Raw genomic sequence first — 27,489 nt, forward strand, 5'->3', positions numbered from 1 at the left:
ATTTCAGAAAGATTGTTTTCAGTTTTGGAGAAGGTGCGGGTAGGATGTCATAAATGATCTTACATGACAGTATCTTCAACCTTGTCTACATAAAGATTAGCCTCCTTCCACAATATGCACTTGAAATGCCTGCTTTCATCTTTACCTAAATATTTACTTGACAGACTGGATGAATATATGTATTACATCATAAAATTAGCACTATCCATTCCCTTCTCAATAATTACAAAAACGTAGTACTGATGTTGGTGTCACTAGGCATAGCTACCAGGTAACTCGGGAGAGTGGAAGGCCAAAAGTGCCGATGAAGCTCTTCTGCTCTGGGCCTACCTGAACCACAGTGACTCCATCTTGTGAACTCTCACCTACTTCTATGCTAACTGCTTACATGCTGAAGCAGAAATGGAAGGGTCAGCTTTTCTAGGAGGCAGCTGCTGTAAACAGGCCTTGCAAGGCCAAAAGATAAGCAGACGAATGGGAACTTTTCTAATTGTAACTGCTACAGAAGGGAGGGGTGGGAGGGGTAAGAGGGAGTAACAGAACAAAGGCTTACACAGAAACAGTTTGAAGTATAAAAGGTAAAAGTTGTTTGTATTTGTTGCACTGGATTTGAGACATGCTGGTCTCCTAGTGCCATTTCAGAGCTCTGAAATAAACTTGGCTTGCTTTCTCCCCTCGGTGTCTTTATTGGTGCCAAGCACACCGGGCAACGAACCCGTTTGCCATCTCGGGGCCCAGTTCTGGGCAGGCAACACTGACCTTAGATTTTTTTTTTTAAATTATTCTATGAGAAAGGTTTTTTTTTTCTTTAAAAAAAGCTCAAGGAAATAAAATATTTAAAAAAATCAAAGTTTAAATGCTATTTTGGTTGTGGCACAATGCAGTAGATACAAAGAAATGTAATGCTGGGAAGAATACTCTTTACTTAACTCTTGTGCTGTTGTGCATATTCCTTTCTCCTCTCAAGAATCGCAAATTGTGATTTTATTAAACTGAGTGCAATCTCTGACCACATGTTTAACAGATCAAGCAGATCTATCAAATGTAAATAGTCAAACACACTGGATATAATCTTAACTTAAAATATTAAAACAGTGAACAAACTGAAAAAAAAAGATGGGAAACAGGAAGGTTCCATTGTACTCCCTTCCACTCCCCCATTGGTATTTCATAAAATATGAAGAACTCTAGTCTATACTGTTTGACAATACATGCCATCTATCCATTTGTCTGAAAAAAATCATTAGTTGTTCTGAAAATGTGCTGTCTTTTTATGGTCTGACAAAGAAAATGAGATAATTACATTGAATGAGATGAGGCATCAATTCTTTCAGAGACAATCTAGGAAATGCTGGTATATACTAAATGAATTTCTATGCCAGATTAGCTATAAAGATAGTGTTCACCTTTAAAAATATAAAATCTACCTTGTTTTTCACAGGTTCTGTCTTTGCTGGCGTGACTGAAATAATCCTCACTGGATTTTCATCATTTTCACTGACCCCAGTTTCTGATATATCTGAACTCTGTTCCCTGTTAGAGGAATTAAGAACAATCATGTATGCAACTATTTTTTAATTCTTAACAACGCAGACAGGCAGGAGCGCAGACTAAAGTCGAAAAAAATCACTTGCCTTCACTTTTATATTTCCCTTATCAGAATGTTTCCCCTACAGGCAAGTATTAACTTTCATTCAAGTGTGATGTCACCAGTTTGGAAGATAGGAACAAATATATTAATCAGAACCAGGAACTTGCACACCGCTGTTCCAGGAGGGGAGATTTTTCACAAAACATACTGTAGTAAGAATATTCAGAGTCATTACTGTGTGTACCCCAGGACCACCCAAGCTTTGCCCTAGCTGAGGGACACATTCCAAATTGATACAGAAGTGGTACTACACTTCAATTTTATGAAACAACTGAACCTTTGGTTGTACTCGACTTTCTTTCTTTAATCATTTAGCCTATCAAGTTCATCAACTATGAAACAAGCTAAACTCAACCTTAAAATTTCAAAGTGCAAGCTCTCTCTCTCTCGGGCAGATTTTTAAAAATCAATGGAAGTTAGGCACTTCACTACCTTTCAAAATCTGGCCCTATATACTTTAGAAAATAAAGCATTTTCCTGTCACATATTATAAGCAACATTTATTTATATCATTTTGTTTTAGTCTCTATTAAACTACATATCGACTTAAATGTGCTTACTCAGCAAAACTCTTTGTTTTAACTGGGACACTACAGTCATTAAAAGGTGAAGAGAAATTATATTTATTGTTTATTAAGCTACGTGATTAATCTTAATTCTTTCATATTAGAAACATGTGGGTTGTAGAATCTAATTACACAACAATGTTCTTGTTAGTGGTTTATTAATATATTTTCAGATGGAAAAATATTAAAAACAAGTAGCTAGAGTGTTCAATCACATGACATCAAAATACATTTGCAATCCATCTGGATCTAAATTGTCTTTATTATAGCTAATGCGCACAGTGTACACAAGAAAGAAAATTCTCTTAGTTTAGTGAGATTGATAAGTGTTGTCTCGAGGTGCTCAGATTCCATGGTCATGTACATGGTACAAGATCAATTATATAGAGATGCATCTGTGGTTTAATTGATTGAAAACAGGGCAGGGAGTTAGATTTAGATTCTATTCCTGTCTACGTCACTGACTTGCTGTATGATACTGCGCAGTTCACAATCTCTCAATGTGTCAATTATCCTGGCTATTTTAAAAAAAAGGATCACAAGGGTGCCCATAAAGAACCCTGGGTTATAGGAATAAAAAAATGCGAAGTATCATTTCCTGATTGTTCAAATTCAGCACAGTACAATGGCATACAAACAAAACACTTATTTCCCAAACACAGGAGTATATAGTGTTAAATGAAGTAAATAGCTGCAAACAAACAAACAAACATCATGTACCTTGATCTGTTTCCTGCAGGAGAGCTCAGCTCTGAGTTTACACTAATATTGCTTCCAGTCTCTGATCCTGTGCTTCTAATATAAGGTCTCCTTCCAGTTGCAGATAATGGTTTGTTTACTGCACCTAATACACCAGTTGGTTTTGGCTAAAACGCACAGAGATTTAGTCAAGCTTTTATTAAAGGTATACAAACAAGAATTTTAAAAACACACTAACAATTTTTTAAAATATTTTCTATGGTATAGTGAGGATTAACTTTACAACTATTATACTAAATAACCCCTTCCACTTGCAGCCATAATTCCCATCATAAGTAGCAACATGCAATAAAAGGCATTTGTGGGAGGTCTTTCCTAACACAACAGCTGTCGTCAATTGCTACGTTCCATTCCGCTTGATTTTATAAAAAAAATATTATTCAGGGAACTTTGCATATCAGGCATGCAAATGGCCATAGGCTGCTAATATCTTACTGGGGGGCCCCAAAAAACCTTATGAAGGTGGCAGCATTCTGCTATAACTACACAAACAAAGCAGAAGAAACTCACAATCTGTAGAAGACAAGTTGTGGGCAAATAAATACAAACTTTCCCAGCAGAAGGGTAGGATTAGGTTCATGGTCCAAGAAAATGGGAAATCTGAACACTCCTAATTCAGCGTAAGGAAAGCTAATGTAAAATATCAATTGCTCTATATCATGTCTTTTGGGGACTTCTGGTGCATGGTTGGTATTTTTGGTTTCGATGGGCCTGCTGGTAATCTATTTGTTCAGGGTGCCTAAATAGGAAAAGGAGGTGGACCATATACTCTGTGGGAAGCTAGGGCATTTTCTTTATAGTATGGTTGGCATAAAGCTGCTTCTCCAGTGAGTTTTCAGGTTTCCTTCTAGACCACGTTAAATAAAAATATTCTCTCCATACTGCTCTGGAGTTGAGGGTTAATTTTACAGGAAACCAAGCAGGAAAACCATGTCACAGATGCTGGGCAGCCATCTGACCAGCAGAATTTTAGCCTCTAGTGGCAGGGAGGCAACTAAACTATTAGGAGGCAACCAGGGCAAAGCTGAAAGACAGGATGTTTATTTTTATACTGAGTGCACACAGGGCCAGTGGCTGAGACAGTGGCATGATAACATGCTAATGTCCTGCATAAAAATAGCTTGTTACACTAAGCACATGGACCGGTAGTTACACTGCCCTGGAACAAATAGTGCACTAAGTTTACTTGAAAGTTAGAGTTGTGTGTTTTATCATAAAAATAATATACCATTTATCTATCTGAAATTTGAACTGAGAGAAAGTGAAATAAACTTGAACATTAAAATGTTAGGGCACTGAATAAATGTTAATTTTTTCAGAGGTTTGGTACAATAGTAATAGTTAAATAACTTAAGCAACAGAAAATAAACCAGGCCTGCTACTGTGTTTAGAGCTGCATTAGTGAGAAAAATACGTCCCCTATTTAGCAAGAGTTGCTAGCTACAATGCTGTTTCCAGAAGATTCAATTAGATGAATGACTACTATCAAAGAATTGAAGGGCTCAGTTTATTAGGGTTACCATATTTTGTGCCTCCAAATGGAGGACACTCCACAGGGCCCCGCCCCCAGCCCCGCCCACGCCCCAACTCCGCCCCCTACCCTGCTTCCCGCGAACATTTGATTCGCGGGAAGCCTGAAGCAGGTAAGGGGGAGTGTGGGGGGAGGAGGCGCGGCCCAGGCTGGCCCCCCGGCCGCTTCAGTTTGGGTCGGATCGGGCCCTGGGGTGCCAGCCCCGGCCCCCGGCCGACCACCCCCGGCCCGCCCAGCACTGCCGGCCTCTGGTTCCCGGCCCCGCGACCCCGGACCCACGGGCCCGGCGCCCGGCCCGGCCCGGCACTGCACCCCCGGCTCCTGGCCCGGCCTGGCCCCTGGCCCGGCACTGCGCCCCTGGACCCTGGCCCGGCCCCGCGCGCCCGGCCTGGCCCCGCGACCCCGGCCCGGCCCCCGGCCTGGCCCCGCGACCCCGGCCCGGCCCCGCCGACCCCAGCCAAAGAGGCCCCAGCTGAGCCCTCCCTCCCTCCCGATTTTCCCGGACATGCCTGGCTTTTGGGGATTTCCCCCCGGACGGGGATTTGAGCCCCCAAAAGCCGGACATGTCCGGGAAAATCCGGACGTATGGTAACCCTAAGTTTATACAACCAGTGAAAATTTGTTTCAAATATTAACATTTCAGTAATCAAATTTGAAAACTATTTAAGTTATAAATGTAGGCAGTGTTTCATAACTCTATCATGTACACAAATACTATAAAACCATTGTTTCGGACTCTAAACAAAATTTAAGGTAAATTATGTAGTACTCTATAGCTACATGGAAGAGAGTATGTAAAGTAGCAAATGCAAATGAAGTTTAAATGAGAAATGTGTGAACTATGCTGTTCTCAAGATCTTTGCATTTTACAAGGTTACAAAATCAAGGCCTCCAAAACTAGTAAATGCCAAAATTAAGCATTTTCAACCTTGCTTCTGCACCCTTGTGTGTACAAATTATGAGGCAACTTGTAATTATATGATAAATTACTATTTTTCCTCCCACAGATTTTTGTCAGTGCAAGGATGGACAATGCAAAGATAGCAAGCAAGCCCTGTTCCCTGCTCCCCTCTGAAAATAGTATCAAATTAAAGGCATTTGTTGAGCCTTCTAGCAATTTACAATTCTTGCACCTATGTATAACTATTAATAATTAAAATTGCAAACTTGGTAATACACTTTTTGAACTGCTATAGTGATTTCTCTGAAAATGAAAAACTAGAATGCCTATTAATCGCTATATATCATGTGCAATCAAAAGTTATTACAATAAATTAACATACAGTACCTTTCCCGTTAAAAGAAGAACCCTTGTCTCTTCTGTAATATAATTCCTGTCATTACAGAAGTCCTGCGTGAAAAAAGGATAGTAATTAAATCTGCATTTGTCTTCTCTATTTTAATGTTTTATTTTTATGTCAGTGTGAATGATTTATTTTGTCACGTAAGCTGCTGTCATCAAACAGTCTTGAGGCCTTTCCAATTTTCAGAAACTATACTTAAGATTTTATATAGCTTCCTAGTGACAGATTTAATCTAATAAAGCACAAAAAAATTGTATTCAGAACTGCACAGTTTGTATTCAGCAGTCACGCACTTCAATTCCAGATTCCCAATTTTTTGTATTAACTTGAAGGTAAGCAAAAATGATTTCCCTGTTGTATATGTTGTGTGTAGCATTATTATTTGTTTCGGAAGACCAAAGAGAAGTGTTTTTTATAAACTGAAAGTTGTAATCTTATTTCATTTTGATTGTGAATATATAGGTATCAACCTAGTCAATCATAATGCAAATCTATCTATCTACATCAGAGGTGGCCAAACTACAGCCCGCGGGACCATCCTGCCCAGCCCCTGAGCACCTGGCCCGGGATGCTAGCCCCGGCTCCTCCCCCTCAGCCTCAGCTCGCTCGCTCCGCCGCTGGTGCAATCATAGAATATCAGAGTTGGAAGGGACCTCAGGAGGTCATCTAGTCCAACCCCCTGCTCAAAGCAGGACTAATCCCCAACTAAATCATCCAGTGCTCTGGGCAGCAGGGCTGTGAGCTCCTGGGGCAGCGCAACTGCAGAGCCCGGCCTGACCGGTCTCCGTGCTGCATGGTGGCGGCGGCGACGGTGTGGCTGGCTCCAGCCGGGCTGCGCGGTTGTAGCACCGCCAGCCACCGGTGCTCCAGGCAGCGCGGTAAGGGGACACAGAGCAAGGGGGGGTTGGATAGAGGGCAGAGGAGTTCGGGGTGGTGGTCAGGGGGTGTGGATAGGGGTTGGGTGGAACAGGGGGTTGAATGGGGGCAGGGGTACATCAGGAATGAGAGGAGGGGTTGGATGGGGCAGCAGGGGTGGTCAGGGGACAGGGAGTGGGGGTGTGTGGATGGGGCAGGGGTCCCGGGGAGGGGGGCCGTCAGGGAACGGGGGGTTGGATGGGGCAGGAGTCCTGGGAGGGGGGGCAGATAGGAGGCGGGGGCCGGGCCACAACCCCCTCCCCTAACCGGCCCTCCATACAATTTACAAAACCCGATGCGGCCCTCAGGCCCAAAAGTTTGATCTACATGCTCACTTGGCCTGCATCACTATAGTATTTGATACTCCATAATGATGTAAGTAAACTACCAAGTTACATCATTTAACTTTTGAAATATCAGGCTCTGGAAGGGGTCTCTGTTTATGATACTGGAAAATTTAAGATGTATTCTCTTGCACAACCAGAAATTAAAATCTATCCTGTAGAATTCATTTTACTCTACTTCAGCAATTTATGTCCTGATTATGACAGTGTGATACAGGGTTCTACTGGTGACAATGAGGTTGCCCAAGGAAATCTTAAATCCCAAGAGGCTAAAGATTATATTAAAAGGATTTTTTTTTTTTAAATTAAATGCACTATAGCAAACAATTATCAGAATTAAATATATGTAGGATGTTTTAAAATGTAATCACTGATCTATCAGTTTTCTCTCTATACTTTTTTGCCAGCTTTGAATTCCATTTCTTTCTCTTTGTGTTTTGGATTTTTCATTTCTCCCTCCTGGCAGGTGCACAACTCCTTAATACAATGTCCTGTCAATGTCAGTTAAACCATCAGTATTTTAAATAACTATCACCTGGTAACGAACAACTTTAGCTGCAACTGCTCAAGATGGACAGATGGCTTAGCATACAATTTGTGCTATATAAGCAGATACTTTTTATAACAAATACAAGCTTTCCTCCCAAATCTGTATTTTAAATTATGATATAGCCTGGAAAGTTAAGTCACAAAGTATTTGTATTACTCTTCCCAGAAAATGAATTAACGAAATTACCTTTTCAGGTTGCGTAAAAAATTTGGTTGGCAATACGGGGTCCTTTGGTGAATCTGCATTACATAAAGCACTCTTGCTGTTGATTACACACAGTGCTACATCACATACTGTATAGAGTTTCTGAGGGGAAAAAAAGGGAAACCGTGTTTTAGATATTATTTATAATTTTCGTAAGAGTAGCAAGAATGTACTCTTAAAATGTATAATCAATGAGCAAAAATAATTCTGTATCAGCTATTAAGAACATATTTTACTCTTAAAGAATTAACAGCATGCTTCGCTCCTCATCACACCTTGCCCCTCTCTGTAGTTCCCAGTTTATTTTCTATAAAATACTTCTGAATGAATAATGAAAAATATCTTAGACATATAAAGCACATCTGATGGCTATTGCTCATTCAAACACACCAATCAGTTTCTTACTCCAACAGTAGACATTCATAGTAGTTATACATGTTAAATTATTTCCACAGAGAAGAAACTGTCTAACATCTACATGCAACTAAAAGTTCAGGGCTGTAGTGAAACAATTAACACTGAATAGGAGACAATATTTAACAAATGCAATTTATTCAACTTAGCTTACTGCTGTGCACTGCTAAAATCAACAATTTTTTTTTAAACCTGGAGATAAGTAACATATGTACATTGCTTACAACTAACGTTCTCTCTAGAGCACAATAAACATTTCTGGTTTTGCGCTTTCTAACATCTTGTGTGTCGTCTTGTACATCTGATGGTGAAACCTTTCTGCTCTCAACCACCACTCCTCAAGTGAATCATATTTCTTACTTCATTGGCCTTAGGCTCATCAGGAGACTGAGCATCCCGGGTAAGCTTGATGTTTTCTGCCATCTTTTTCATGAAGGCATGGCTGTTGTTCTCATTCTTTGTCATTAAAACTTCAAGCATGAACCACAGGCACCTAATGAAACACAAGTAACTAAATACCATGTTTGATATTGTGATCTCCATATGTGGAGCAGGAATAGCAACATCTTTAAAACGTTCTTCTATTAGATCTATCAGCTATAACAGCAGAGTCTTAAGAAACTGTGGGTAAACTGTGTGTGTGTGTGTGTGTGTGTGTGTGTGTGTGTGTGTGTGTGTGTGTGTGTGTGTGTGTGTGTGTGTGTGTGTGTGTGTGTGTGTGTGTGTGTGTGTGTGTGTGTGTGTGTGTGTGTGTGTGTGTGGAGAGCACAGGGGTATTTCAGTATAGTTTCAAGTAAACTTGACATTTAAAAATCTGTAAATGGCATATATGTTTTAAATTCCGTGTGTGGTTCATGCTTGAATTTATAGGTCTTTTAATACCACCAACCCAGTTTAGAACACACACACATATATTTACAGATCTTAAAATGTCAAGTTAACTTGAAACTACACAGAAATACCTGTACCACAAAATTAACTAACTATTCTGGATTGACTTTAATGGGCTTTGGATCAAGCCCTGCGTGAACTCTAGATTAAAGAAGCATGAAAAATGAATTTTATGGTAACTGTTTGTGTGGAAAAGACTCAATCAAGGCCTATATAAAAAGTCCAACTCATTCACTTTCTCCTTAATTAGTTCACTTCCATGAACTAACCTCACAAAATAAAAAAATATCAGAGAAAATGAAGGGAAGAAAGAAGATGGATTACTGACAATTTCTCCTTGTTGTATATATCCTTTTATCACTATCATGCAAAAGAAAGGATATTTAACAGAGAGCTGATGTAACAAGCAAACCAGGGGCACTGGAACTACCAGTGCTGGGGGTCTGGAAGTAGTAATAGCAAACAAATACATGGTTTTCACCATATTCAGGGTTTACAGTTCTATTCAATGGTTTTTAGCACTCTGACTCTAAAAATTGTTCCATCACCCCTGAAGAAGCTCCCAATAATGGAGACAGATGTCTCACATTTTGGTTGAATCCAGCTGCCTGTTCCATCGTATCACAAACATAGGCAATATTCCTCCTAGGTGACAGAGAGACACTCTCCCACAAAGTACCTTTCGGCAAAGTGCACTGATCTGATAGCCAAGAAGCTTTTCACAAGCCTTATTATTGAACAATAATTCTTACTCCTACACTAGAAGGCAGGCAAGCATCAATGCCTCCCTCAGCAATTTAAAGTAAGTTAACTGAGGGGCTGCACAAGGTAACATCCGGAAGGGATGAAAATAGAACCTAGGTTTATAATATGGTAGACCCAAGTCTCAGCCACATTGCCTTTCAGAATAAACAAGCCAAATTAGAGTGCTTGCCTATCCAGCTGGTAACCTCTGCATTAGCCACTATCCAACACTCCTCTCCCACAGCCATGACTAGAACCCAGAATATATATTTTTAAAAAGTTACAATAGGAATAATTACTCCATCCAGGATAGATTAGGCATTTTAGAACTCACTACTCAAAGAATTAAATTTAAGTGTAAGAGAAATAAAACTTATGAAATGCATAGACCAGTCAAAACACTAAAATAACACTTTGAAAGAATAAAATTACAGAGAATAGATGTGCATTGCATTGCAGGAAGTACCAAAAAGTACCAACAACAACAATACAAGTATGTGTTGGGAGTTGAGTGTGAAAGAGACAGAGGGTGTGTGTGAGACATGTGCACACAGAGAGAGAGAGAGAGCGCGCGCGAGACAGACAGTGTGTGCGCTAGCTGCTGGGGAAAGCCATGAGCTGTCTCTTTAAGACACTTACTAAAAGCTCTCCTGCTCTGTCCTGAACCCTGTTGTCTCCCCTCCCCTGCTCTGTGGAGATGGGGTACATGGGCAGAGAGAGAGAGAGAGCACTAGCGTGCTAGCTGCTGGGGAAATCTCAGAAACAGTGCACTGTCTCTTTAAGAAAGGCACTTAGACACTCGCCATTCAGACCTCCAAAGCTCCGAGACCTCCTGAGCCAGGCTGTCCCCTCTACCCTGCTCTGCAGAGATGGGGTAGAGGAGCAGGGGGACACTCTGACATCAGCTCCCTCCCTTGCCAGCCCCCACTACCCTCCCCACAGCCAGCAGGAGGTTCCTGGGAGCAGCTGCAGCACAGAGAAACATGGCGGGAAGGGCACCTGACCACATGCTGCCGGCTGTGCGCATGGGCACTTAAATTTCTCCTGCATGGCCGCCCAAGCACACAGCTTACAAGGAACACAGATCCCGGCCTTTCCCCATTTCCCCAGGGCTGCTATCTGGAGTCTCCTTGGTCCCTCCCACTGCCTGGAGCTTCCTTCCTGCCCCTCTGCTATCCCAGCCCCCAAAGGGACATCGCATTGCTAACTGGATCATAGTTCAATAGCTTCACCTCCTGGCTCCGAGCTCAAAAGTACTCTCACACGCACCCTGATTTGCTGCCCAGAGCCCAGCCCATTCCTCTTCCCCCCTTTCCCATCTCTGCTACTTGGCTCAATTGGGGGCACGGAGAAACGTTTGGGGGTGGAGAGTGAGCGGTAACAGCAGGTTGCTCAGGCCAGCTCTGTATGTCCCGTTTTCAGTGTAGGGAAATAAGTTCATTCTACTCTCCAAGTAGGGAACTGGCGGGCGATTGGGGAATTTAGGGGGCGATCGAGGGGTTAGGGAAGGACAGCTGGGTGCGGGTCTGGACCTTGATTATACCTTGACCAAATATGGACTTTGACAAAAAATAATTGACTACCCCTCGTCTAAGACCATCAGCAGGACAGCAGTCCCAAAGGCAGCATCTGCCTGAGATGCCTGCACTAAGGCACAGTGCTTTGAATAAGTATGGCTGTAAGCACATGTGGCAGCTTTGCAGTTTTCTGTAACAGGTACATCTTTCAGTAGGGCCACAGAGGTAGACTGAGATCTTGTGGAATGGGATATACCTCTAAGACAATGCTCAACATCAGCAGCTTTGTAGCAGGAGAGAATACAACCCGAAATCCATTTGGAGAGTCTTTGGGTGGACACCAGAACCCCTTTATCTCTGTCTGCGAAAGAAAGAGAATCTGGGAGACACCCTAAAATTCTGACCAACTCCCAGGCTAACCATCTCCTAACATCCAAGATATGAGGAGCAGCTTCCTACCTAGACAGATGGTTTAAGCTGTAGGACTGGCAGATGAAGTATCTAATTGATAGGAAAATCTGAGGTCAACTTTGGTAAAAATTGGGGATGTGGTCAGAGAGAGACCTTTATCTTTAAAAAAAAAACCTGAGTAGGATCAGCCTTCAAAGCTCCTAGCTCAAAGATTCTTTAAGTGGAGATGACAGTCACCAAGAATGCCATTGTCAGGCATAACTGTGAAACTGAGCACCTGACCAACAGCTCAAAGGGAGGTGTCCTCAGACAGTTGAGGCCAAATTCAAATCCCATGCTGGGGTGGGTTCCCTGACAGGCAGAAAAAGGTTAGATAATCCTTTGATGAACCTAGAAGTCGTAGGATGAGCTAATACCAAGAACCCTTCCACAGGGGAATGGAACATCATGACAGCTGTCAGGTGAACTTTAGTAGAGTTCAGAGAGGTCTGTGCTCATCAAACTGAAAAGATACTCTAGAATCTCAAAGAGGGGAGATTCGACAAGAAACAGGTATTGCTGGGTACCCTAGTGGTAGAATCTCTTCCATTTTTGTAGGCAAGTCTTCCCACTTGAATCTTTTGAGCTATTCAACAGTATCTTCTGAATCTCTCTACAGCAACAGAGCTGTACCTTGAGAGCCAACCAGGAACAAAGCCTTGAGTCACAGAATGCTGAGACTAGAGTGAAGAATGTTTCCAGACTCTTGAGTGAGAAGGTCAGGTGCTAATGGAAGACTGGTGATAGGGTGAGATGAGAGACAAATTAGATATGGGAACCTGTCTTGGCAAAGTTGGTGTAATTAAAATGACTTTGGCTTTGTCCTGCTTGGTATTGTTTAAGACTCTGTGGATGAGAGGTGTCAGAGGATAGGTATACAACAGGAAGTGACAACCTAGATAACCTCTCAAACAAGCTTTATGCTTCTTGTTGGCGGCGGTGGCAAGAAGATTTATTTCTGAGAAGCCCCTGGTGAGAAATATCTGAGTATAGTTGTTGAGTTCCCTCTCATGATCCCGACAGAAGTGTCTGCTCAGATCATGAAGAGATGAAACTTTATCTCCCTATTCTTCCTAGACCTACTCTCGAACATTGAGCCTATCTTGCATATAGATGGAATGTGAGTATTCTCTAAGCAGTGATACAGTGAGAGTGGCTGTCACTAACTGGGAAAGACTCCAATCAAGTGAGGCAACGTTTACACTCTCAGAATTTAAGCAGGTCCCAAGGAAGAAAATGTACCTTCAAAGGGAAGGAGATAGCCTGGGTGGTGATGAGGAGAAGAAAAGAAGAGATTAGGAGTTTCGGGGGGGGGAAAACGAGACAACTAAAAAAACAAAACAAAACCTAGTTGCTAACCTAATTAACTAACTAAAACTAAGAAAGAGTAAGCTAGCTAAAGAACCAGGCAACACTAGCCACTCTCTCTCAGGCTGAAGTGGTTGAGAAGGAACTGAGGGTGATTTGTCTGCCACAGTTCTATATGCCCTCGGTACATGTATATAGCTAGGACGCATGTGCAGACCGAATGGGCACTGGTACCAAAAGTGTCCAATCAAAGGCATGTGGGGCACATTCCCTCCTTAAGTGGAGTACCCATAGGTACTCAAAGAAGAATGGAGTTTTTCTTTTTTTGGAGTGGTCAATTTTTTTGTTCAGCTACTCTGTGAGGAACTGTGTGGGAAGAGAATTCATGTAAGAGTGCTCTAAGAGGGAGTCCTAGAAAAGCTTTGTGCACAAATTAATACTCCCTTGGAGGAGTACTTTTAAACAGCCAATAATTAAAATCTTCACTATTATTCAGGATCTGTGGTGAGAAAGTACATTCCAGAAAATGGGAATGCTTTCAGCTGCTGCCAGAGGCAGGCAAGTCTTGGATAAAAAGCAGAGCTTGTGGTAGGACAGTCTTCAGCTGCCTCTGTTTTCTGCACAGAGTCAGGCAACTCAGAAGTCAGGTTTAGACTGAGGCACCCTACACATGTCTAGGTGAAAGATTCAAAAAAGACTGAAGAGGAAATGGGTGGATTGGGCTATTTATACTAGTCATTTATTGCTTATTATTTCTATAGCACCACATAGTTATACCATGCTTTACAGTAGAAGGTCAGTGCCAGAAAGATAACAGGCCTTTGTCCTAAAGGTCTTAAAGTCTCAAGGCACAAAATGAAAACCCAAGGAAAAAGCAAAACGTACCCACAGGGGTGCGGGGAGCAGCCATTAGAGCTGGAATACTTAATGGAATACGTGTGTTTTGAAAAGTTCCTTGAAGAGAGACAGAGGAAGCATGGTGTATTTCAAAAGAAATAGAAAGGCTATTTCAGGTATATGGGATGATGCAGAAGGTACAGAGTAGGAACCTGTGAAGATGATAAATGAGGTCATGATGTATAACAAATTATGCTAACAATACTAAGATGCAGTCAGCCTGCCTTACTTAAGTACAGCAGGAATCTCAGGGCAATGGGTGATCGTAGGATGCTAGCAAGTTACACATAGACACACACAACTGTGTAAGTGAAGGATGAAGTAGCATCAATCTCCCAGTGTCATTATTTTTCTCAATTTAAGTGTCAGACACCTAGTAAAATTAATAATTTTGTATGTACAATTTAAATAATTTTTGAAATACCAATTTTAAGTGTTTTCATGCACATTACATAGTAACTCTAATGGTGTCAACTTTTCTGGGAATACTACAAATACTCCTAGGAAACAGAATACTGTGAAATAGAACTGAGAATCAGAACAAACAATGTCCTATTACAAAATATTCAGTTTCTACAAAGCAGAGTTCTTCAAGCAGCATAAAAAGTTATCTACAGTCTGTAACACTGTGCACGGAAGATGGCTGTCCTTGTATCATTTTCCAGGGATTAAATATGCCTGAGTGAGTGGATCTAAAATGATCAATTTCATTTAAAAAACCTAAAACATTTATTAAATTATTATACTTGTGAAGAAACGTCTTTTGCTATTTCAGCTTTCAGAACACAGTGCTGAACAGAAAGCTGTTGCTTTCGTTCCAAGATCAGTTATTCACTTCTAAGAAAACAGATCTATAGAATGCCTTTATTGATAGTTCTCCTTCATAATAAGAGTGATGGCTTCATCTTCACATTTTCAAACACAGAAAAATTATTCTAGTCTCAATTATTCTGGACTGACTTGATACTTACTCTTTGATATCACGAAGCTGATCAACATCCTGAGGTTTTGTGAAATCTGGATCGTGCGCCAGTAAATGAATCATATATGGTACCACATATTCAGGCAGCAGAGATAACAGCTTTTCTGGAATAATAAACATATAAGCAACTTAAATATACATGCAGAGAGAATAAGAACCCCAGAATTTCAGTTAATTTGTTTTTACATGAATATGCAATGCTAAGTTTTGATACATCCACATATTAGCTTGCAAGTTTTAATGCATCAAGAATACTGTAAAGCTGTTTCATCTTATTACAAAAAGAAAAACCAAACAAGTCAGAACTTGACAGTTTTATTTTTGTAGAAGAAAAAAACTGATTTGAACAGCTATCTTAACTAAAAAGGTAACAACTTGTATTCAAAAATATAATTATTGGTAGAGTACAGAAAAATACTTTATAAAGAGGATAAGGGAACTGCTAGACAAAATAAGTTAATTAAATTTGTTGCACTAGCTCCATAAGAACCAGAAAAAAATCACCATGAAAACATACTTTTGTGCAAAATGCTAGACAAGATCATTTACTTAATTTTTTAAAAGCTTCTCATAAAGTTTAGTCTTCAAAGTTTACACTCTGAATACATTTTAACACAGTACTCACCATTAGCCATAGGGTTCTGCTTAATATACTCTCTTCGTATACTGATATTTTTGAGCAAACACTGTCTGGCATGTGCTCTTCTCTCTTTCACAGGGTCTTTGGCACACAAGGCAAAGATTGCCATGTATTCCAATGGGAGCAGTAACTTCACAAGTGCCTTATGCAACTTCTGAGCAAATATCTGTCTCACTTGATAACACTCATCCTGTAGTAGCAAAAACACAAAACAGTGCAACTACAAAAATCTTAGCCCTTAAACGTAACAGAAAAATCTAAAACTGGGTAGTTAGGGGACATACTTTAAAAAGATGACTAGACATAATGTGATATTTGAAGTGTTCAGAACTTTTTTTTTTTTAAAGCTGCACTGCAGAAAGGGAAACATCAAATATTAGCATCAACAAGAGCTCTGTGGTGAGGATGCAATATAGTCTTGTTAACCATCACTTCATAATTCAAGAGCAGTTACTTACATTAATGACAAGTGCACAGAGCTGGAACTGCTCTGGGGTAATTATTTCATGGTAACAAGGTTCCTGTGCAAGCTTCATTATGGCACTACCAGCAGCCAGTCGGAGACGAGACATATCTGATTTACTACAAAAACATAAAAGAAAAATCATTATACTCAAATTTTTTATGTATTTTTTCTCCTTCTTTTACAAAACCACTAAATTAAAAAATTGTGAATAAGAACCTCTGTAAACCAGCTGTCAGCAATATGGTTTTAGGCTCTTAATCTAAACTAACCTCGTTAGGAAGAAATCATATGAAGATGACTCTTTTCTCCTTAAAATATTATTTCAGCTTGATAAGAAGTTCAAAGAATCAATTAGTTTAAGTTTTTGATTTTCATGGCATCATCTGCTATACTGACTCCAAAAGGGTGACACTGCAGGTTTAATTTTTATATTATTTTTTCCACTGTGTAATATCTAGTATTTCAAGCTTATTGTTGGTATTTTCCAGGGTTTGTTTTTTAGTTACTTGTTTGCTGTAACTTGCCAGAAGATTATATGCTCCTAAGTAAAATACTCCTCTTTTCATCCTAGAACAATATTAGTTGATTGTAGAGTTTAACAGTTCTTTCTCACACCTGCTGACAACTTTCACTTCCTTCAATTTTTTCTTCCCTTGAATCAGAAGAGGGAGCTCTCAACAGAAAGTGGAGACTTGGACTACCATAAAAGGGAAGGAGTTCCCAACAAAATTATCTGGTCATTGGCACACTGATTGATGGGCTCAGTAAAAAACAAAGAGGTTAGTCTGGACTGGTGGCTCTGAATCCCAGAACCAAATGATCAGATAAAGTTTTTCTATAACATACAACTTTTTGTCACCTAACATTAAATTCTACATTAAAAAGTTATAAATGTCTAGGCATACAATGTTCCAAATGTTCAAATTGTAAGTCTTTGGTTTCCACTTCAGTTCTGTAAAAGACTTGGGACTGCAATGATCCAGGGCAAACCTATCACTCCTGACAATGACTTAGGTCTGATCTTGCAAAAAAAAAAAAAAAAAAAAAACAAACCACCAACCAAACAAAAATCATGAAGGTGGATTCCAATCTACTGAAGTCAATGGGGGTCTGTCAATGTGGATTTCCTGGCAAGATGGGGCCTTCTGTAACAGAAACCTCTAGCAACAGTAAAAAGTACACATATGGCTATCCTCAAGGCTGGAGGAAAGATACCACATTTGTAGTTTGTTACTTAGATTTCCAAATTTATGAATTTAAATGGTTTTATCCCATCTAGACTTTTATATAGGGGCACGTAATCATGGTATCAGAGAGCCCTTCGAAATTACCATGTACATAGAAATGTATATTTAGGCTTTGAAGTTAACTGAGGGGGTGGAACTAGCATTTTGTTGCTGTTGTCTGTCTGAATATATCTTTCTGCAAGGCTGGCTTAACGGAGAAGTAACCATCATAATTAAGATAGAACCCATGCACTGACACCATTTCCTATCTCTGCTAATGACTAGCTGAATAAACAAGGCACCAGACAAAACATCTATAAAACAGGAATCCTATCTCACAAGTATGTTGTCAGGATTAATTAATATTTGCAAAGGTCTCTGAGATCCTTTGAAGAAAGGCTTTATAGAAGTGCAGAGTATTCTTTAATCAATGTTTCTTCACAATCAAAAGGGCTATTTTTTTTTTAAATGAGAGTTTAGTTACTACAAAAAAACAAAATTACAAAAAAATATTCTGGAAGAGTGGAATCTGTAATATTTTTGTTCCAGTGATTTCCTTCCCTTTCCTCCGTTTCTCCATTTATGGTCTATTTGATTGGAGGTATGAAGTGATCCCATCCTTGGGAGCTCCAACAGAAGCTGCCAGGGTCTTAAACATATTAAAGCTCATCAATCAATCCTAATAATGGAAAGATGTTCCCAGAGGTCTTTTCTAATAAGCATCAAGATGTCTACAGGGTTCCGATTAGATTGCTATTAAATTTAGATTAGGGGTAGCAACACACATACTTTTTATATATATGCCATTCAGCAACTATAATTATACTCCCTAACCAGCTGTTTTACATTGCCCCATTATCCTGTTCTCTGCACGCCTTGTAAAATCCTGCCAAAAATCCTTCCTCAGCTATTGAAAAAACCCTAAATTCATAATATTCACTGAAATTCTACAACAAAATAGATGGAAGAGTCTGAAAAAGAAAAGAACATAATTTGACCTGATTCTCTTCTGCTCTGTTAAGTCTCCTTCACTGACCAACATAGCTGATAATAACCGGAGTGTTGAATTTGCAGATTTAGACTGGTTGTTTTTCATACCCAAGAGCCAGCGTACCAAAAGTTTAATTGCTTGCACCTATTAAAGATGAACACATGAAAACAAATTGGTAATTTTAATAGCAACTAAGGTAAATAAAACACCAAAATCTACTGTAATCAAATTATAATCTGTATAGGCTACTGCTCAATAAAATGCAGACTTTAAAAAGGAAAAAAATGAAGTAGTAAACTTTTTATTCATCTGGAAAAGTGGATGTAGTTCCTTGCTTGAAAAAGGGTTTTAGAAGCAGGTATTCAAGCAAAGAATGGATAAACTCATGGCATATTGGGATGGGGATGCAGCATGGAAGAAAAAATGAACTGAGAGAAGAATACAGAGGGAAGACAGACAAGGAGATTGGGATAAAGCAAAGAGACTTTGAAGTGGAATAGTAAGAAAGGAGAGATGTTCTGTAGACATTGGGAGAAATTTCCAAAGCCTTAGAGGTGAAGATGAACTTGATACAGAAGTTGAGTGGAAATAAATGAAGAGGTGCAAAATGGTTTCTGGATGATTCTACTGAACATTTGATAATAGCAGCAAAAAAGACAATCCTATCAAAGAGTAGAAGAAATCAGAGGAATATAGATTATATTTTACTGCATGAAAATGGAAAATATCATAGACATAGAGGTGGGGTTAGATGTAGGGACTCTTCCTATACCTCATAAAAAAGTCTACCAATAAAAAAAGTTGCTACCCATTAACCAGACATTCACTTCTGAAATGGTCATAATTAAAACTACGATTCTGTCAGAGAGGTCATGACCTCCGGGACTTCTTCCACAATGGCAGGGCTCGAGCATCTCCCAGGCCTGGGGCCGCCGGAGCAGTGGTCGGTCCCAGGGTTGAAGCAGCAGCCTGGGTTGGAGCAGCAGCAGCTGCCAGAGGTCAGCTCCAGGCAGCGCTCCCCAACTGTTAGTCTCTCTCCCCCTCCCAGGTATTTTTAGTAAAAGTCGACTCTTCATGCGCTTCCGTGCATTTTTTATTACCCACAACATGTCCCTGACTTCTATTAAAAATACCCGTGACAGAATCTTAACCTTAGTTATAATTAGGTTCACACTAAATATCCTGTAAAGATGGGTGAAATAGGGTTACCATTCGTCCGGATTCCCCCGGACATGTCCGGCTTTTTCGGGTTAAAAATAGCGTCCGGGGGGAATTTGTCAATGTCCGGACTTCCCCTCCTCTCCCTCCCCCCCCCCCCCATGCAGAGCGTGCGCGCGCTTACAAAGCAGCCGGTGCTCCAAAAGCCAGAGCCAGAGCCCTGCTTGCATTTCCCCCTCCTCCCTCCTGAAACTTGACACCACTCCCCTCCTCTCCCTCCCTCCCTGCACTCACAGATCGCTGGCTGTTCGTCTGGAGCTCCGAGCCTGCTCCCCTCCCCCGCTGTCGAGCGCGCTGCTCTGCAGCACAGTAAGGGGGCCGGGGGGCAGAGAAGCGGCAGGGAGGTTCGGGGGGGGGCAGGGGGGAGGGTTGAATGGGTCAGGGAGTTCTGGGGGGGGGCTGTCTGGGGGTTGGGGGTGTAGGGTTTTGGGTAGTCAGGGTACAGGTGGGGGGGTCTCAGGAGGGGGCAGTTAGGGGACAAGGAACAGGGAGGCTTAGGTAGGGGGTGGGGTTCTGGAGGGCAGTTAGGAGCAGGGGTCCCAGGAGGGGGCAGTCAGGGGACAAGGAGCGGGGGGGGGGGAGTTCGGGGCGGACTTTCTGGGGGAGGGTGGATAAGGTTTTGGGCAGTCAGGGTACAGGTAGGGGGTAGGGTCCTGGGGGGCAGTTAGGGAGAGGGGTCTTAGGAAGGGGCAGTTAGGGGATAAGGAACAGGGAGGCTTAGGTGGGGGGTGGGGTTCTGGAGGGCAGTTAGGAGCAGGGGTCCCAGGAGGGGGCAGTCAGGGGACAGGGAGCAGAGGGGTTTAGATGGGTCAGGAGTTCTGGGGGGGGCTGTCAGGGGGTGGGGGTGTGGATAAGGGTTGGGGCAGTCAGGGGACAGGTAGGGGGGTAGGGTCCTAGGGGGCCAGTTAGGATGTGAGGAAGGTCTCAGGAGGAGGCAGTCAGGGGACAAGAGGCAGGGAGGCTTAGGGAGGGGGTGGAGTCCTGGGGGGCAGTCAGGGGACAAGGAGTGGGGGGGAGGGTTGGGGGTTCTGAGGGGGCAGGAAGTGGGAGGGAGTGGAAGGGGCAGGGGTGGGGCTAGGACAGGACGGGGCGGGGCTCCTCCCATCCTCTTTTTTGATTGTTGAAATATGGTAACCCTAGGTGAAAGGAGTTCATCACACTCTGTTGTTATTTCAGCTTGGTCTGCCTATAGATTCAGTAATATGACAGTGCATCAGTTTACAGGATACCTTTATAACCAGAAGAACTAGTAATTTGAATCTCTGCATAAAACAAAGTAAAGCTTAATATTCAGAATACTGAATACCCAGAAGATAGGACAGAACACCTCACTGCACAATTTCCACTGACATTGCAACAGTGTGTATTTCTATGGCCACATAAGCTACAATACTATAAGCAGTGACAAAGTTTTAGTTTTAAGAAGCGTTGTTCTAGCCATGTCGGTCCCAGGGTATTAGAGTGACTAGGTGGGTGAGGAAATCTTTTTTTATTGGCCCAACTTCTGTTGGTGAGAGAGACAAGCTTTCGATCTACAAAGCTCTTCTTCTGGTTTGTGAAAGGTACTCAGAGTGTCATAGCTAAATACAAGATAAAACAGATAATTTAGCCTAAATAGCTAGCACATATTCCAAGGCAGCAGTTCTCAACCAGGGGTACATGAGCCAGTTTCAGGGGGCCACAGGGCTCCACAGCTGAAGCTTGGCCCCCTGAGTCCCGGTGCCCCCACTGGGCTGAAAGTGGGAGTGGAGCAACGGGGAGCCCCAAACCCCAGCGTTCCCCCCTAGGGCTAAAGCCCTGAGTCCCAGCTGAAGCCGGAGCCTCAGTGCTTCCTGCTGGTTGAAGCCCAAATACCCAAGCCCCAGAGCAACCTGAGGGGCTGAAGCCTGGAGCCCCACGTCCCAGCGCTCCCTGCAGGGCTGAAGCCCAGAGCCCCAAGACCCAGCGCTCCCTATGGGGCTGAAGCCAGCACCCCAAGTCCTGGCGCCCCCGAAGGACTGAAACTAGGAGCAGAGCCGTAGACAGCCCAGAACCCCAGCGCTCCCCCCAGGACTAATGCCATGAGTCCCGGCACCCCTTGTGAGGCTGAAACTGGAACCGTGGGGCTGAAGCCCAGAGCACTGGTACTCCCTGCGGGCTTGAAACCAGGAGCAGAGCCACGGGGAACCCCAAGCCCCAGCACTCCCCCCAGGGCTAAAGCTTTGAGCCCCAGTGCACCCTGCAGGGCTGAAGCCTGGTGTACCAAGACCCACCTCCCCGCCTCCTTCCTCCCCCATCTCCCATTCCCTCCCCCCCACCCCCGGTAGCTGAAGCTGGATCACCAAGCTCCCCCTCACCCCAGCGGCTGAAGCCCCAAGCCCCATCTGGTGGCTAAAGTTCAGAGCCCCAAGGCCACCCCCTTTATGCCCTATGACTACAGAGGTGTTAATGGGCCACTTCACTTTGATTGGTCCCTTATAACAGGGGTAGTCAATTATTTTTTGTCAACGTCCAAATTTCTTGGTCAACGTATAATCAAGGCCAAGCTCACCCCCCCAGCTTCCCTCCCCTAACTCCCCAATTGTCTCCCCAAGCTCCCGCCCACCCTGCTCAGTGTTAGGTGACCTTATTTCCTTAAACTGAAACCAGGATGCACGGGGCGGGCCAGAGCCACCTGGCATTGCTATTTGCCCCCTTCAAGTGTTTCTCTTTGTCCCCATTTGAGCCAACTAGTAGAGATGGGACAGGGGGAAGAGGAATGGGTATGGGCTGGGATCTGGGCAGCAAAGTAGGGTGTGAGTGTGTGTGAGTACTTTTGAGCTCAGAGCCAGGAGGTGAAGCTGTTGGACTATGATCCAGCTAGCGGTGCAATGCCCCTTTGGGGGCTGAAATAGCAGAGGGGCAGGAAGGAGGCTCCGGGTAGCAGGAGGGACCAAAAAGAGACTCCAAATAACAGCCCCAGTGAGATGGGGGGAGGCTAGGATGTGGCAGAAATGGGTGATTGGAGGCGGACTGGGTAGGGAAAGAGGCCGGTTAGAGCAGGGAAGTGGGTGGATGAAGGGGCTGGAGAAGCCTCTGGGGACTGCTAGGAGGGAGGGAGGCTCCAGGGACTGCGAGGAAATAGCATTCCCCCTGGCAGCAGCACTCTCCACGTGTCCCTGTAGCATGGGGGGGGGGGGGGGAGGAGGGAGGAAGCAGCAGGGCAGCTGTCTAAGCTCTTCCTCCTCCTCCCAACATGAGGCTGTTTCACCTTCCCTGCTGCTGGAGAGCACTGCTGCCAAGGGCAGGTGCTGCCTCCTCGCTTCTGGGCATATCCTTCAGAGGCATCAGGAGAAATTGGGGGAAAGAACGTGACCACACATCACCTCTGCCCCTGCGGTCCAATTTGGCAGTCCGGATTTGGACCACAGTCTGCCTATTGACTATCCCTGCCTTAGAATATGTGCTAACTACTTATGCTAAACTATCTGTTTGACCTTGTATTTAGTTGTGACAAATCATAATACCTTTCCCAGACCTCAAGAAGAGCTCTGTGGAGCTTGAAAGCTTGTCTCTCGCTGACCAACAGAAGTTGGTCCAATAAAAGATATGACCTCCCCCACCTTATCTCTCTCAAATTTTAGTTTAGCAGAAATTAAGCTATTTAATATGTTTTTAGGCTATTCTAAAAGACAACTGTTACCAAAATTAATTGGTAATATTTCTTTTAACGTTCTCTATTGGTAGTGTTTAGAGATGTCAGTGATACGCTATCAAGTAACTAAACTCTTATTTCAAATATTGTGCACATCTTAATACGAAAAAAATATTCACCTTTGCTAGAACTTCTGGGGAAACCTCTTCATCTGGGGACCACAATTTCCCATTTTTCTCACCTGTTGACTACAGACATTTATACAAGTTTAAAGATGGATTCACAAACAAAAACATGTAAAAAATTAAAACAAAGATTATAATGATTAGATTAACTACCATATGTATCATCTTTTACATATGATATCAACATATTAGACAGTTAGGGTATGACTATACTGCAAAGAAAAACCCATAGCACCAAGTGTCAGAGCCCAGGTCCATTGACTCGGGCTCATGGGGCTTGAACTGCAGGGCTAAAACATTCCTACTCAGGCTGGAGCCCAGGCTCCAAGACCCTCCCACCTTGCTGGGTTTCGGAGTCCAGGCTCCAGACTGAGTGGGAAAGTCTACATTACTATTTTTAGACCCACAGCCTGAACCCCATGACTCCGAGACTTGGTGCGGCAGGTTTTTTTGGCAGTGTAGACATATCCTTAGCCCTGGTTTACACTACGAGTTTAGGTCAAATTTAGCAATGTTAGATCGATTTAACGCTGCACCCGTCCGCACGACGAAGCCATTTTTGTCGACTTAAAGGGCTCTTAAAATCGATTTCTGTACTCCTTCCCGATGAGGGGATTAGTGCTGAAATCGACCCTGCTGGATCAAATTTGGGGTAGTGTGGATGCAATTCGACAGTATTGGCCTCTGGGAGCTATCCCAGAGTGCTCCACTGTGACCGCTCTGGACAGCACTCTCAACTTAGATGCACTGGCCAGGTAGACAGGAAAAGCCCTGCGAACTTTTGAATTTCATTTCTTGTTTGGCCAGCGTAGCAAGCTGATCAGCACAGGTGACCACGGCGTCCCAGAATCACAAAAGAGCTCCAGCATGGACCAAATGGGAGGTACTGCATCTGATTGTTATATGGGGAGACGAATCCATGCTATCTGAACTCCGTTCCAACAGATGAAATGCCGGTATATTTAAAAAAATCTCCAAGGGCATGAAGGACAGAGGTTATAACAGGGACCTGCAGTAGTGCTGCATGAAGCCTACCAAAGAACCAGAGAGGCAAAGGGCCGCTCTGGGTCAGAGCCCCAGACATGCCGCTTCTATGATGAGCTGCATGCCATTCTAGAGGGTGCCCCTACAACTGCCTCACCCCTCCCAGGTTACCTTGGCAGTTATCCCTCCATTTGTGTGACGAATTAATAAAGAATGCATGAATTTGAAACAACAATGACTTTATTGCCTCTGCAAGCAGAGATCAAAGGGGGGGAGGAGAGGGCAGCTGGCTTACAGGGAAGTAGAGTGAACCAAGGGGCGGGTTTTCATCAAGGAGAAACAAACAGAACTTTCACACCGTTGCCTGGCCAGTCATGAAACTGGTTTTCAACGTTTCTCTGATGCACAGCGCACCCTGCTGTGCTTTTCTAACTGCCCTGGTGCCTGGCTGTGCATAATCAGCGGCCAGGCGATTTGCCTCAACCTCCCACCCCACCATAAACATCTCTCCCTTACTTTCACAGATATTGTGGAGCACACAGCAAGCAGTAATAACGATGGGAATATTGGTTTCGCTGAGGTCTAACCGAGTCAGTAACTGCGCCAGCGAGCTTTTAAACATCCAAAGGCACATTCTATCACCATTATTCACTTGCTCAGCCTATAGTTGAACTGCTCCTTACTTCTGTCCAGGCTTCATGAGCCATGGGAGCAAGGGGTAGGCTCGGGTAGGTGCGACTGTGTGGTGCTGCCGATTGGAAGAGTAGCCTGAGGCAGAAGCCTCCAGCTGGCATGATATTCCAGGCAGGACTGAATCTCCATTAGACGAAACTTAAAGAAGAGAATGACCTGGAGTCATTCCCATTTTTGTCTAGGCACCTCCAACCGACCTCACCAAGGCCAGCCAGGAGCACCCATGTCTGCCCAAGCGCTCCGACGAACCTAACTGAGGTTGGCCAGGAGCACCCACAGGACGACAAAAACAGCTAGCAGTTGTATTGCACCGTGTGCCATCCACAAGGCAAGGCAAGGGGATGCTGCTGTGTAGCACTGCAGTACCACGTCTGCCAGCAGCACCCAGGAGACATATGGTGACAGTGAGCTGAGTGGGCTCCATGCTTGCTGTGGTATATCGTCTGCATGGGTAACCCAGGAAGAAAGGCGAGAAACGATTTTTTGCCGTTGCTTTCACAGAGGGAGGGGGGCCTGATTACATGTACCCAGAACCACCCGCGACAATGTTTTTGCTCCATCAGGCATTGGGAGCTCAACCCAGAATTCCAATGGGCAGCGGAGACTGCGGGAACTGTGGGATAGCTACCACAGTGGAATGCTCCGAAAGTTGATGCTAACCTAGGTACTGTGGACGCACACTGCTGACTTCAGGCACTTAGTGGGGACACACACAATCAACCATATCAAATTGATTTCTAAAAAATCGACTTCTATTAAATCGACCTAATTTCGTAGTGTAGACATACCCATAGTGAACATTAAAGGTTCATTGGCCTAATCACAAAAACTTAACAGCTGTATAGCTTACAGAGACTCAATCATAAGAAAAACAGAAAAGTAAGGACTTAAAAAATAAATCTTACCCTATCATTCATGAGGAGATCTTTCACGATGAAATTTGCAACCACAGATTTCATTGGAGAAGCAAACTGGTCTGGAGCTAACATAGAAATGTGGCCCAAAGAGACTAATGGAGTTATAAGTTGCTCTGGAACATCAGCATTCAAACTTCTACTAAGAGGCTGGGAGAAGAAAAATTTCCATTCAAAATGAATTATAAATTGTTGAGTGTGAATGCCTGAACAGCTTAATGAACTAACTTATTTCATTACTGGACTGCTGATTAACTGCACTTGCCTCCCAAATGACATCATTTCATGAAACCAAGACAACTTTTTGTCTATGAAACATTTCCCGCTGTAATTTATAGGATAGTGAAAATAGCTATATTAATTACAGAATTTATAGTGTGTGAAATTATATTAGTGATAAAAGATTACCTTTTTAATTTTTTTTTTTACTAACTAGGGACCTGAGGGCTTGTATACACAGGGACACTCAGGAAAATTAATCTGAATTAACTCTGAACTGAAAGTGCAGTAGTTAAACCACTGTAAACCCATGTGGACACTCTCTTTCAGAATTAAGATGTCCTTATTTCAATTTATCTTTGGTGAGTTAAGCTAAACCAAATTAAGCACATTTCAATTCTGAATGAGAGTGTCCACATGTGTTTAATGCAGCTTAAATAGTCATTAGTTAATTCAGATTAACTTTCCTGAGTGTCCCTGTATAGACAAGACCTGATTCTGCATTTCTTGCAACCCAATGGAAGTTTTGTGCGTTACTAGGAATGTCAGATCAGCAATAGAATTTTTCATAGCATCCCAAGTGAAATGGCTCAGTATCATTCTTTTAGGCCCAAATTTTCAAATATTGGTACCTGAAGTTGTGTCTAATTAAGTAGCTTCATCTTCTAGAGGACCTAAGATCTCAAAGTAGTAAATAGGAGCTCAGCACTCCTGTAAATTAGTCCACTTGTTTAGATATTACAGTTCATATAGCATGCTGGACTACACAAGACATAAAATGGTTCCATTCTATTCTAACCTATTCAGTAGAACTACTACTCAGACTTTGAACATATTAGCTATTTTTAGGATGGGTGGCCTTGTGCAGTGGCTAAAGACAAAAAGAAAATCAGATAACTCAGCTACATGGAAATTTAATATTTTAAAATAAATCCAGTTACATTGTGAACAGAAGTAACTAGCCTGACCACAATTAGGTGGAGAGCTTTAGGAGGCAAAGCTAGAAAACATCTGTGAACAGAGCCTTCTATCAAAGCATAAGTGACGTGCATTTCCCTTTCATCATAATAGTTGCCAGAATACTAAGAAGGGATATTTTCTCTGTGTATGCTAGAAGTGTTACTCAGTGTCACTGGGGGTAGGGGAAGAGCATGTATTTGCACTCTCTCCTAAGTTTTACTAGAAACAGCTTAAGCACAGAGTTCCAGCACTAAGGGTTCAATTCAGTCTTCCAGCTCCTGAATTATGCATGGATTCTACGGTAATCAAGATTAAGTTAGTTTTCTTAATTGCAACTCTAAAAGTGAAAAGAT

General features: G+C 42.7%; 1 protein-coding gene across 3 annotated transcripts in view; it reads right to left on the reverse strand.

The window, feature by feature from the left end:
• PDS5A (PDS5 cohesin associated factor A) overlaps positions 1–27,489 on the reverse strand; it is a 170,230-nt gene that overhangs the window by 6,578 nt on the left and 136,163 nt on the right. For all 3 annotated transcript variants that reach the window (XM_054030065.1, XM_054030066.1, XM_054030067.1), the window contains exons 21-31: positions 25,949–26,107; positions 23,361–23,429; positions 18,358–18,494; positions 16,126–16,249; positions 15,653–15,857; positions 15,017–15,131; positions 8,599–8,731; positions 7,807–7,926; positions 5,796–5,858; positions 2,938–3,083; positions 1,428–1,533 (exon numbers count right to left, since the gene is read on the reverse strand). In XM_054030065.1, the coding sequence (XP_053886040.1) occupies positions 1,428–1,533; positions 2,938–3,083; positions 5,796–5,858; positions 7,807–7,926; positions 8,599–8,731; positions 15,017–15,131; positions 15,653–15,857; positions 16,126–16,249; positions 18,358–18,494; positions 23,361–23,429; positions 25,949–26,107 (1,377 nt within the window). The remainder of the gene's footprint in view (positions 1–1,427; positions 1,534–2,937; positions 3,084–5,795; positions 5,859–7,806; positions 7,927–8,598; positions 8,732–15,016; positions 15,132–15,652; positions 15,858–16,125; positions 16,250–18,357; positions 18,495–23,360; positions 23,430–25,948; positions 26,108–27,489) is intronic.

This window comes from Malaclemys terrapin, chromosome 5 (genome assembly GCF_027887155.1).
Source record: "Malaclemys terrapin pileata isolate rMalTer1 chromosome 5, rMalTer1.hap1, whole genome shotgun sequence".
NCBI classification, from domain to species: domain Eukaryota; kingdom Metazoa; phylum Chordata; order Testudines; family Emydidae; genus Malaclemys; species Malaclemys terrapin.